The sequence below is a fragment of the Salmo salar genome, chromosome ssa10 (genome assembly GCF_905237065.1).
Source record: "Salmo salar chromosome ssa10, Ssal_v3.1, whole genome shotgun sequence".
Taxonomy (NCBI): Eukaryota; Metazoa; Chordata; class Actinopteri; order Salmoniformes; family Salmonidae; genus Salmo; species Salmo salar.
In genome coordinates, this window is record NC_059451.1 from 60,796,779 (window position 1) to 60,810,089 (window position 13,311).

A 13,311-nucleotide genomic window follows, 5' to 3' on the forward strand; every position below is an offset into this window, starting at 1 on the left:
AGGTTAGCATGTCTTTGGGGTATGATATTTGTGCACCTGTAACTCATCATTATTCACGATTCATTCAGGATTATCTGTAATCACGGTAGCCTCCACATTAATGTAGAAGTGTTTAGAAGCATATTCTATTCTTATTTACAATAAAAGTGACTCTAAAATGACACAATACATTATTTACCATTAATTTCTATTGGGCACAAAATAATCTGAAACACAAGCAAAACAAAGAGCAAATGCATCCAACAAATGTGTAGTCACAAGCTTGATGTATATGGGACCAAATATATTTCACTACTTTAATACACATAAGTGAATTTGTCCCAATACTTTTGTCCCCCCTAGAATGGGAGGGGCTATGTACAAAAGTGCTGTAATTACTAAACGGTTCACCAGATATGGATGAAAATACCCTCAAATGAAAGCTGACAGTCTGCACGTTAACCTCATAGTCATTATTTGAGTTCTAATCCAAACTTTTGGAGTAATGAGTCAAAAGAAGAAAAAAACACTTCAAAGTCCCAATATTTACAGAAGTCACTGTATATGGCACGTTTGTCACAATTCCTTTCCCACCTCTTCAATGTTAAGTGTCAGCAACAACAACCTGCATTGCTTCCTAAGAATGTAAGGATGTTTATGTAAGGAATGTAGGTCTTTAGGCTACTGAATTGTATTTCTATTGTCAGCTGTTAACCATATTGTCAATCATCCTCCTGCACTCTAGCTTAGTTCCAGATCCGTTTGCTCTCATGCCAACTCCATTGCTGTCATTGTAAAGCCAAACATGTCAAGTCTGGAAGAAAAATCCATAAGGAATTGACAAGAGAGCAGAAACTGACTGACACCCAGGCTACCTCCACTAATTAAAATACGAAGCAATCGCCATAAAATCATTACAAAATCAGGTTTATTATAGTGTAAAAAAGGAACATGAAATCAATTAGAATGTTGGTTGAACCATTATAAATGCCCACACAGCTTTTAGACAAGTGTGAATGTATGTACAATAAGAAAAGAGATGCGATTTGTGCACTTTACTGCATGCACCCATCCATCCACTCCTCCCTCCATCCCATCTGGTCTCTATCAATCATTTTCGCATAATATCCCCATTTTCTGACAATTCTTCTGCTACTCTAGACTCAGAAGTAGCTAGTTTCCACCCCTGCTTCCAAATGTAATCCCTTCCTCCCTCTTCAGGCACCTAATCTCTGTCCTATCGGAGAGGTAGAGGTATCTCTCATTATCACCATCAACAGCCAATCAGAGGGCTGTCTGACCGCCCTAAGCCAATTACAAGCCAGTGTCTGCGTCGCAAATGGCACCCTATTCCTCATATAGTGCACTCCTTTTGACAAGAGCCCTATGGATCCTGGACTACTTTTGAACAGAGCCCTATGAGCCCTGGTCAAAAGTAGTGCACTATATAGGGAGTAGGGTGCCATTTGGGACGCAGCCAGTATCTTAGTGCGGGGACTGTGTGCTGGCCCCGGGAGAGTCTGAGCGATCCATCTTCATCCCGGCCTCCAGCGAGATGGGAGAGGTGGAGGAAGAGGAGGGAGGGAGCATGCCACTCTTACTCTCCAGGGAGGAAGAGGCGGACGTGGGGAGAGACACCACAATGTACTTCTGGAGGGGTCGCGACCCCCCAAGGCCGCCAGCCCCTCTGGACTCCAGCTTGACCAGAGGCTGCAGGGTGGAGGTAGCGCTGGCAACCGTGCTGGTCACCGAGGATCCCGAGGAGGAACTCAGGGTGATCACCTGGAGGAGAGGGGAATATTACATTACACATCACAACACTTAACTAGGGCATCTAGATAATCACTTTTCATGGAAGCTTTTATCAGAGAAACTTGAAGGTCTATAAAAAAGGGAATGTATAGGATATCAATGACTGTATATTAAATGTTTATTTACGACCACACCTTACAAGTGAATCTAGAAGGACATAGAGTGAATACAATTTCTGAGTTTAAATACATTTGTTTTTGTTACTATTTCATATAATTGCAAATCAAGATAAAAAACAACAAGTCCAGTACCTGCTGGGTGGAAGATGCCCCTGCACTGGTTGCCATGACGATGTACTTGGTTGCAGGGGGCGATGGCTGTGTTGGGGTGCCTGGTCGGGTGGACATGAGGGTGAGGGAGCTGGGAACCTTGATGATGCTGGGGGAACGGGACCCCCCCGACCCTCCTATCCCGCTCTGAGACACCGTTAGGGTGGGCCGAGGCTGCAACACAGACAGACAGATACAGTAGGACTTCAGATAGTGTTTTGTAACGTTACGTTGGATCATTACAGTTGCTGATATTGTCAGTTCATATCAGCATTGAGGTCAATTTCATTTCAGTTCTGGAAGTAAACAGAAATTTAAATCATTTTTCAATGAGAAAAATTTGAATTGGAATATAAATTGAACTGAATTGAAATGGAATTGACTCCAACCTTAGGCAGTTCATATACATCATTTTACACATCTAGGTGTCCTACCTGTGTGATGGTGAGTGTAGTTCTGTTGACTTGCTGGGCCTGTAGTGCTGCCTGGGCCCGGGCCTTAACCACGTGGGAACAGAGCATGGGCCCCAGGTAACCGTAGTCTGCCCGGTACTGCTCCATGTTGTCAGGCAGGGGACGAGTCTTGGCAATAACGCTGGCACAGTGTTTCTGAGAGAAAAGAGGATATTAGTCAAGGATCAATGTCTCTCTTCAAGGTGGGTATGTGTAGCCAGTCTTGGACTAAAAAGCATGTTCAGTGGAGCTTTTTAGTCCAGAACTAGGCTTAATCTGTGTCTGGGAAACCAGCCCTATATGTATGTATCGGTCAATATAATATGTTGCCTGTGGTCCTATTTGTTTTAACAATAGAATAATAAAACAAACATGTTTTATCATAAAGATGCATCTTCAATGGAATATTAACATTTTAGTCAACAATAATAAGTAGAACAATAACAGTTTGTGTTTGGCTCACCAGTAAAAGGCTTTGGACGTGGTCTGCTCCTATCTTATCGATGTTGGAGACCACGGGTCCCTCAGACACAGCTTTGATACGAGCTCCTTCTATAGTGAGCCTGGGCAGGATCAACGTCTTGATCACCTGGAGGGGGGGAGAAAGAGATGAGAGTACACTATTATACCACAGCTCAGAACAGGGTGAGAATATTTCTTCAAATGGCAGTACTCACGTCAGGTCCTAGTTCAGACAGTCCAGCGATGCAGCCATACCGTGTCGTCCACTGGGTCTTCTCATCCAACCAGCTCTGAGAGAAAGATGAAGGGAAGGAGATTTTCATGGCTCAGAATAACGCTTACTGTCTCAATCCCAGTATTATATGTTATTTATTTCAACTAAACACACACACTTCCTTCCAAGTAAAAGTTGATGAATCGGATGCATCATACCTTGGTGAAGGTCTTGGTGATGCGTGACTGGATGTTGTTGGTGGTGGTGCTGAAGGTCTTACAGCTCTGGGCCATCAGACGGGCAGCGAAGTCCCTCAGAGCCCAGTGGTTGTCCACGTCAGGCCGCAAACACAGCTGCTTACTCACTATACACGTCACCACCGCTGGGATCAACTCATGCAGCTAGACCACGTCCAGGGAACCAAGAGAGGGACACATCAAATGGCAGCTTATGATCAGCACTGAGTTGAGGTCTGTCTGTATCAAAATGCTCCAGAAATAAAGGTTATTAGAATTATATTATCATTTAGTTTTCAGTTTACTGTGTGTAATATTGACCTGTGTCATGTGTTTTGCTTTAGTTTTCAGTATGTAATATTGACCTGTGTCATGCGTTTTGCGTTAGTTTTCAGTTTACTGTGTGTAATATTGACCTGTGTCATGTGTTTTGCTTTAGTTTTCAGTTTACTGTGTGTAATATTGACCTGTGTCATGTGTTTTGCTTTAGTTTTCAATTCACTGTGTGTAATATTGACCTGTGTCATGTGTTTTGCTTTAGTTTTCAGTTTACTGTGTGTAATATTGACCTGTGTCATGTGTTTTGCTTTAGTTTTCAGTTTACTGTGTGTAATATTGACCTGTGTCATGTGTTTTGCTTTAGTTTTCAATTCACTGTGTGTAATATTGACCTGTGTCATGTGTTTTGCTTTAGTTTTCAGTTTACTGTGTGTAATATTGACCTGTGTCATGTGTTTTGCTTTAGTTTTCAGTTTACTGTGTGTAATATTGACCTGTGTCATGTGTTTTGCTTTAGTTTTCAATTCACTGTGTGTAATATTGACCTGTGTCATGTGTTTTGCTTTAGTTTTCAGTTTACTGTGTGTAATATTGACCTGTGTCATGTGTTTTGCTTTAGTTTTCAGTTTACTGTGTATGATATTTAGTTGTGTTAGAACTCTTACATATTTCTCTAGGTAGAGGGTGGGGTTGTCCATGAGGGCCTTGACCATCCTCATCAGGTAGATGAGCAGGGCCAGGTTGTTCTGCACCACGTTCACACGGACCTACAGGAGGAGAGGAGGACGTAAGAGAGAAGAACAAGCTAAAGGTCACAGGGTCATGATCTTTACTGCACTGAAACACTTTGGCTCTATCTAAATAACTTGAAAATATGTCTTCTCCTCATCTCCTTTCCTTCACCTGCACTGATTAGAAATGATTTGACAGGTGAAAACAATATAGTTTAAGCTCATCATTAGGCTAGCTTTCACCTGGTCAGTTCTTTCAGATCAGTGCAGTGAATAAGATGAGGATGAAGAAAGGGAAGATTCGTTTCGACAATTGAGAAATAGTGTGTGCCATCAGCAGAAACCTATCTTGGAGGGTAGATGGCAGGCCGGCAGAATAGAGATTGGAAGGAAGGAAAAGCAGCTCACCCCCTCAGAGATAAAAGTGCTGAATCTGGGGAGCATCTGGTAGAGCCCAGGGTCTGTAGCAATACTCTGTAGAGCCTCCTGAAGAAGACAAGAGAGACATACTGGGTCAGAGAGATGGCATTATAACGTGACAATAACAAACCCATACACACATAAATACATAAATGCATACATACAGTCCTGACCGAAATGATTGGCACCCTTGATAAAAATGTGCAAAAAATACTGTATAAAATAAATAATATTAATAATTAGCTATATTGTATGCAAAAAAATTCTAGGAAAATGATTTATTATTTTATATTAAAACAATTGCTCAAAGAAAGATATTTTGTTTAACAGGTAAAATGTATTTTCTCTGAAGAAGATAGGGGTCAAAATGATGGCACCGTTTTCAATACCCCCTCCCCTTAGGAGGATAAAGGCACTATGCCTGTTTCTATCATGTTTTATGAGACTACAGAACTTAATCCCTCCATACAGAATCTGTGGACTGCTCTCTTTAATTCAAACCACAGCTTTTCAATGGGGTTCAAGTCTGGAGATGGCCATTGCAAAATCACATTCTTCTTTCGACGCCAAACCCACCGGTGTACTTGGACAAAGAGCTCTATTTTAATGTCATCTGACCATAGCACCGGTTCCAATCTAAGTGCCAATGCCGTTTAGCAAAATGCAGGCATTTACATTTGTTGGATGACATTAAAATATATCTCAATTGGTCACGCACACCAGTGATGGTTTTGAGAGAAGGATGTGATAAGCTGAAAAGAACCCCATACCTACTGTAAAATATGGTGGTGGATCTTTGATGTTATGGGGCTATTTTGTTTCCACTGGTCCTAGGCTCTTGTTAAGGTCAACAGCATCATGAACATTACCCAGTACCAGGACATTTTAGCCAAAAACCTGGTTGACTCAGACACAAAATTCTCGCACGTGTGCACACAAACGGTTGACTCACAGCTCTCTTGGCCTCACAGGACCCGACGCAGGCCTCTGTGATCTCCTTGTAGTAGAGCTGCTGTTCCACTGAGAGCTCGTGAGTACTGCGGGGCTTCATCCTCATCAGACCCTCCTTCTTACCTGGGAGGGACCAAACCAGAGGGACACAGGGACCACAAACATTGATTAAATAAGAATAGCTTTTCTAGTATCCTTTTCACACTACCGTGCTGAGCCAAGCTGCACTTCACTGGCTTAGTTACACATCTACCAACCGTGCTGGAAAGGACAATGTGAAAAGAAAATATCAGAGCCAACATAGATGGTTCGGTTTGACACGTTATGTGTGAAAAGGGTATACTTGTTCACATACAATTTTAAGATGGCGTACAGACACATCAGAAGCTCCTGACCTTTAGCCTCTGCAGATGTAGCTCCCTGGCCCTTCTGGATGGAGCCTTCCTCCTCCTGACCAGGCTTGACCACCTTGAGGGGCTCTGTAGACTCAGCCTTCTGCTGCTCTTTGGGGGCTGAGGGAAAGAGAAGGGGAAAGAGGTGAGATGGTATATACACAGTGAAAATATACACATGAAGCAAATGTGGTTGATTAGAGAAGAATGCTGCTTTACTCAAGTAGATGATAGAGAAGGATGGAAACAGACAAACACAGACAGACACAGACATCTCACCTGGGGGTGGGTTTTCTGGTATAGCAGGCTGGACACCTTCAATACTTAACCAATGAGCTGAGGAACAGAAAACAAGAGAGGAGCTACAACAAGAGATTGTATAATCAACAAACCCAAACACTTGTTTAAAGATAATACCATCATATGACATATGGATAACACAGGACATAATCTACACCATTGGAAGTGTATCTAATAAAATACAATCAACATCAATACAAGTAGGCCTATACCTTTGAAATGTTTGAATGCGTCAGTATCATTCTGTGTGGAGATATGTTTTTGTAAAATCAATATAACATTTTTACAAAACAAAATAGAACTATACCTTTGAGTGAAACATCAAGTGGGACTCTAGGGAGGGGTGTGTTGATGATGTCACTAAGGTCCACCTCCTTTTCCTCGTAGAAGTGAAGCTCTCTCCCTCCTCCGCTGGCAAAGCGGAACGGGATGAACTCTTGCGACTGGAACCCATACAGAGGCTGTGGAGGAGAGCACTGGGATGGTTGCATAGATACAGACTGAAACTGAAATGGTGCATGTATATGTGCAGTGACTTGAAATGTGCAACTCATGTGTAGTGACTTCCATCAATAACTATACCACCAATTGACTGATATCAATACATTCTGTAACACTAGCAACCAAAAACAGGTTTGGTTGAATTTGTACAGTGGCTTTAATCATTTATCTGATGATAGCTTAGTAATTGCTCTATTGACATTTTCAACCAAGTCTGTTTATGTAAATAACATCTAAAATGTTGCTTTCAATATAGCCTATATATTTAATTGAGGTCCTGTGAAAAGTTCTCCAAAGAAAGAACCATTTCTCCATGATTGCGTAGTATAGTCCCCCTCACCTCTACATTCTTCAGTTTAAGAGCATGATCTATGTCGCTGGTTGTCAGTTTACGTCTCTTTCCGTGGTGCATAAACTTCAACGCGTCCTGGAAGACAAAGGGAGGGGGAAAACAGAAAATATGAGCAAAGGATCACATTTCATAACATAACATAATTACCCTGTGTTCATTGGTATTGATATGAACTGAGGTGCAACATGTCAGAGTGAGTCATCCAATAAGAACAGATTCTCATTTTCCACAAATCATTTTGCTACGGTATGCCCTACTGAACACGGCCCTGTTCTTACCTGGGCGATCTCCTTTATTCTGTAGCTGACCTCCTCGCTCAGGGCAGCACAGCTCTCCTCCTGTAGCTGCCCCACTCCTATGGACTCTGCCATGGCCTTCATGGACTCAGTGGGCAAAACCACAGTGCACTGCTTCGGCCTCCGCTCCTCCGCCATGGTGGCTGTGGGACAGAGGGATAGTTGGGAGGTGAATGAGGAGGGACGTCAAGCTGAAAGAAAACAATTTTTCCCTTTTTTGGGGTTCTAATGGCCATGTTATAACTCACTTCCAGCTGCATCTTTGAAAACAAACATTATTCTGATTCATTTAAAAACGACTCATCTTGTTTTGAACACAAAGCATGCCTCTGAATCCAGGCTACATCCCAGGCTGTCACTGTATCTAAGGTTAGGCTTCTGTAAATTCATGAATGGATGGTGAATGCAAGATTGCATAAATAAAAACATAAAAACTCATGATTAGAGATAAAGATATTACAGATCAGATGACTGACCACCAGCTTTGCCACTCTACTGTAACGTCATTAAAACACACATTTCACCTCTCATTGAAGGCAGCACAAATATACTAGCTGCCAGTCAGCGGATGTTCCCTCATTCTGTCAGAATGGGCAAAAGCTTTGCATGCATGTGTTTTCAACTTGACATAATAATAATACATTTCATTTGTAAAACTGCATTTCAGTAGAGTTATCTCAAAGCTCTACTGAAGAAAAAAGTAAAACATATACAATAAAAATAACATACATTTAGAATCAATGGAGGTAAAATATCAATAGTGGGCTAGGTGCTAAATACATTTTACATTGGGTCTCGGACTATGAAAGCCTGTAGTAGTGGGTTTTAAGGCCGTTTTAAAAGTTCAGCGTGACGGAGCAGCTCTCAGATGGTCAGGGAAAGCATTCCATAGGCAAGAGGCAAGGGAGCAGAAGGCTCGGTCCCCCATAGTTCAAAGACGTGTCTTGGAGACTTGATGCAGCAGGGAGTTGCTGAAGCGGAGAGTGAGGTGGTTCGCTGATTGAGATAAGGTCACTGATGTAGGTGCACCTCAATCCATTCAAGGCTTTAAATCCAAGGATGAGGATTTTGAAGTCAATCCTGTAGTTGGCCGGTAGCCAGTGGAGTTGGGCCAGGACCGGGGTGATGGGATCTGACTTCTTGGTCCTGGTCAGGTCCCTGGCAGCACTGTTCTGGATTAGTTGGAGCCTCTGTAGTGATTTAGCTGGGAGGCTCCCAAACAACACATTGCCGTAGTCGATCCGAGAGAAGATAAAGGCATGAAGGCATTTACACTGAACAAAAATATAAATGCAACATGTAAAATCTTGGTCTCATGTTTCATGAGCTGAAATAAAAGATTGCAGAAATGCTCCATACGCACAAAAAGCGTATTTCTCTAAAATTTTGAGAGATTTTGTTTACATTCCTGTTAGTGAGCGTTTCTCCTTTCTCAAGATAATCCATCCACCTGACAGGTGTGGCATATCAAGAAGCTGATTAAACAGCATGATCAATACACAGGTGCACCTTGTGCTGGGGGCAATAAAAGGCCACTTTAAAATGTGCTGTTTTGTCACACAACACAATGCCACAGATGTCTCAAGTTGAGGGAGCGTGCAATTGGCATGCTGACTGCAGGAATGTCAGCCAGAGCTGTTTCCAGAGAATTTAATGTTCATTTCTCTACCAACGTCGTTTTATAAAATTTGGCAGCACGCCCAACCGGCCTCACAACCACAGACCACGTGTAACCATGCCAGCCCAGGACCTCCACATCCGGCTTCTTCACTTGCAGGATCGTCTGAGACCAGCCACCAAGATAGCTGATAAAACTGGGGGTTTGCACAACCAAAGAATTTCTGCACAAACCGTCTCAGGGAAGCTCATCTGCGTGCTCGTCGTCCTCACCAGGGTCTTGACCTAATTGCAGTTCAGCTTCACCAACTTTAGAGGGCAAATGCTCACCAACGATGGCCACTGGCACGCTGGAGAAGTGTACTCTTCACGGATGAATCCCAGTTTCAACTGTACCGGGCAGATGGCAGACGTATGGCATCGTGGAGACGAGCGGTTTGCTGATGTCAACATGGTGAACAGAGTGCCCCATGGTGGCGGTGGGGTTATGGTATAGGCAGGCATAAGCTACGGACAACAAACACAATTGCATTTTATCAATGATAATTTGAATGCAGAGATACCGTGACGAGATCCTGAGGCCTATTGTCGTGCCATTCATGTACAGCCCCATGTCGCAAGGATCTGTACACAATTCCTGGAAGCTGAAAACGTCCCAGTTCTTCCATGGCCTCAATACTCACCTGACATGTCACTCATTGAGCATGTTTGAGATGCTTTGGATCGATGTGTAAAACAGCATGTTCCAGTTCCAGCCAATATCCAGAAACTTTGCACAGCCACTGAAGAGGAGTGGGACAACTTTCCACAGGCCACAATCAACAGCCTGATCAACTCTATGTGAAAGAGATGTGTCGCGCAGCATGATACAAATGGTGGTCACACCAGATACTGACTGGTTTTCTGATCCACACCCCTACCTTTTTTAAGGTATATGTGACCAACAGATGCAGTCATGTGAAATCCATAGATTAGGGCCTAATTTATTTATTACAATTGACTGATTTCTTTATATGGACTGTAACTCAGTAAAATCTGAGAAAATGTTGCATTTATATTTGTGTTCAGTGTAAAAAGGAAAACGTGTTTTACATATTTGTTTAATGTGGGCATCGAAGGACAGAGAAGGATCAAACTTGACTCCTAGGTTGGAGATGACAGAGGACACGTGGATGGCCTGGCCAGTGATTGTAGGGCAGATGTTTGCAGCACTGGTAAACTGTTTGGATGTCCCAATAAGCAAAGCCTCAGTCTTGCTACTGTTCAGTTGGAGAAAGTTATCTTTCATCCATGCCCTGATGTCCTCTAGGCAGCTGCTGAGTTTTGCTTGGGCAGAGATGGTGTCCGGTTTGGTGTTAATGTAAACCTGGTTATCGAAAGCGTGGAAGTTGATGTTATAATCTCTGACGATTTGGCCGAGAGGGAGCATGTACATTATAAACAGGATTGGCTTGGAGTGGGTCACGTCAATTGCCCGAGGGTCTGCCTGCAGAACTGGCAAGTGATCTTGGACCCCGGTGTCCATGTTGTACTGCTCGCAGTTCAATTTGCTGATCATTTTCCTACCACCTCGTCTGCATGTTTTCCATAGACTGAGCTCCTCCCACACACTGTAAAAAAACTGTTTTTTTAATGGTAACTTACTGGTAGCCAGTTACCTGTAAGTTAATGTTAAAAAGTACAGTATGTTACCGTAAATTCCAAAGAAACGTTGGTTTAACAGTGCTGTACTGTTAAACCAACGTTTATTTGGAATATACTGTACTGTTAAACCAAAGTTTCTTTGGAATTTAGGGTAACATACTGTACTATGTTTACAGTAACTTACAGGTGACTGTCTGCCATTAAGTTACTGTAAAAACAACAGCATTCTTTGTTTTTTACAGTGCAGGGTTGTTCTCATCAGTTCAAAACTCCTTGTGTGTTGTGGAGGAAAATTGCTGCCATTTCTTAATCTTTGAACCAGCCTTCGATCCAGGAGATAAGATAAAATGAGATGACAAGAAGCTCAAGCCTGGTATTTGAATCCAAACAATTAGCCAATTGATTGATTACATAGTGTCAACAGCCTATAAAACTACGTTAGGCTTCTTCTTTAAAACTCAAAGAGAGTGAACGGTAGTCATCGAAATGTAATAACAACTTGCTGGCATGCAGGCTAGTTAGCATAGCTAGCTACTAGACCGTTCCAGTCTAAGTTACCTACCCGGACTGAGATTTTACTAGATAGTTTGCAAGCGAATTACATATCAGAACCAAAAACAACATATGCAGCAGATTCTGCGATATGTGTTATTCAAACAATTTTTATACAGTTCGGTGCATTTTGCTGATTTAATGGTTAGCTAATGCTAGCGAGCCAAGTTGATTAGCCTAGCATAGCGCTCTTACCTTTCTAAAGTTACCAATACGGTCGTTATACAGCAACAGGAGAAAGTACAAAATTATTCAAAACAAACAAATACTATTTAAATGTCTGACGGTGATTCCTTTGCCAACCTAACTAATTACAGTATTTATTTATTTGTAGATTTATTTTTAACTGATTTAGCTATGGTTTGCAGCTCTGAACCCTTTTTCAGAAAATCCGCCATCTTGTTTTGTTTTTCAAGGTCCTCAAACATGTTTACTTGAATGTAATGTCATCCTATATTTTGAACCGTGGTAAATTTGTATCTATGGTGGTATACATTTTTATGAAGTTGGTCTTATTGTAAAATGTAGTTTCAATAATAATTTCCTCACAATATACTATTTTTTAACGATTTTAACGATTTTAGAAATATTTAATACTATACATCTGTAAAGATTAGTTGGATGTTTTCACCAATCGGCTAGTTTTGCCTGTCAGTGACGGTTCTAGTTATATTCTGAGCTATTTGCCCTAAATCTACTTCCTACAACGCATTCCAACCCTAATCCACAGGTTTGAAAGGAATGCCATCATAATATTTCTTACACCTATCCACTTCTTTTTAATCTGGGGACCAATCTATAATCCGGATTGGGCTCCGAGTGGCACAGCGGTCTAAGCCACTACATCTCAGTGCTGGAGGCGTCATTACAGAACCTGGTTTGATTCCAGGCTGTATCACAACCGGCCTTGAGTGGCTCAGCATCGTCCGGGTTAGGGTTTGGCCGGGATAGACCATCATTGTAAATAAGAATTTGTTCTTAACTGACTTGCCTAGTTAAATAAAGGTTAAATAAAATTAAAAATTCCTGCTAAATCGTTGGTTGAGTTCAGTAGAGCTGCTGAGGTGAGGACAGCTCATAATAATGTCTGTAATGGAGTATAATGGCTGGAATGGAGTGAATGGAATGGTATCAATACCATTCCATTTACTCCATTCCAGCCATTATTATGAGCCGTCCTCCCCTCAGCAGCCTCAACTGGTTGAGTTACAGGTCGTCTTTATTAATTGACAGGGACATGGGATGTCTCACCCCACAAAAGGGGTGTTACAGGCAGTCTAAGGCACTGCATCGCAGCATTGTGGCGTCACTACAGCCTGGGGTTCGATCCCATGCTGTCTCACAACTGGCTGTGACCGGGAGTCCCATGGGCGGCGCACAATTGGCCCAGTGTCATCCGGGTTCAGTGCCGGGGGGCCTTTACTTGGCACATCATGCTCTTGCGACTCCTTGTGGCAGGCCGGGCGACTGCAGGCTGTTGTCAGTTGAAAGGTGTTTCCTCCAACACATTGATGCGACTGGATTCCGGGTTAAGCAAGAGTATGTTATGAAGCGTGGTTTGGCGGGTCATGTTTCGGAGGACTCATGACTAGACCTTCGCCTCTCCCGAGTTGGGGAGTTGTAGCGATGAGACAAGATCATAATATCACAAAATTGGGGAGAAAAAGTGTGTCAAATGACAAAAGAATTATAAAAAATGAATAATGATAAAAGCTTTGGATGGGTGGGTGATACCCAGGTGAGGCAGATGGGACTGTATGGCAGGGAGTTTAGCCCCACGATACCTATCTCTGTGAGTGGCTACTCCCACCTCAAGTAGTTGATTTACAAATGTTGGAGAGATTGCAGAAAG

The 13,311-nt window shown here is 42.4% G+C and overlaps 1 protein-coding gene across 1 annotated transcript; it reads right to left on the bottom strand.

The window, feature by feature from the left end:
* Positions 1-890: 890 nt before the first annotated feature.
* On the bottom strand, positions 891-11,873 carry taf6 (TAF6 RNA polymerase II, TATA box binding protein (TBP)-associated factor). Its single transcript, XM_014123787.2, has 15 exons — positions 11,655-11,873; positions 7,629-7,789; positions 7,339-7,425; positions 6,805-6,958; positions 6,477-6,533; positions 6,201-6,317; positions 5,807-5,928; positions 4,843-4,920; positions 4,369-4,470; positions 3,407-3,589; positions 3,190-3,264; positions 2,976-3,101; positions 2,495-2,668; positions 2,043-2,234; positions 891-1,761 (listed from the first exon to the last, which is right to left on the bottom strand). The coding sequence occupies exons 2-15, from the start codon at positions 7,782-7,784 to the stop codon at positions 1,465-1,467; spliced, it is 1,920 nt and encodes a 639-aa protein (XP_013979262.1). The 5' UTR covers positions 7,785-7,789; positions 11,655-11,873; the 3' UTR covers positions 891-1,464.
* Positions 11,874-13,311: the final 1,438 nt, after the last annotated feature.

Coding starts and splice junctions, on each gene's coding strand:
- taf6 (XM_014123787.2), bottom strand. CDS start 7,784: ATGGCGGAGGAGCGGAGGCCGAAGCAGTGCACTGTGGTTTTGCCCACT. Junction 7,426..7,628: donor GAATAAAGGAGATCGCCCAG/GTAAGAACAGGG, acceptor TTTGTCTTCCAG/GACGCGTTGAAGTTTATGCA. Junction 3,590..4,368: donor CCCTCTACCTAGAGAAATAT/GTAAGAGTTCTA, acceptor GACGTGGTCTAG/CTGCATGAGTTGATCCCAGC.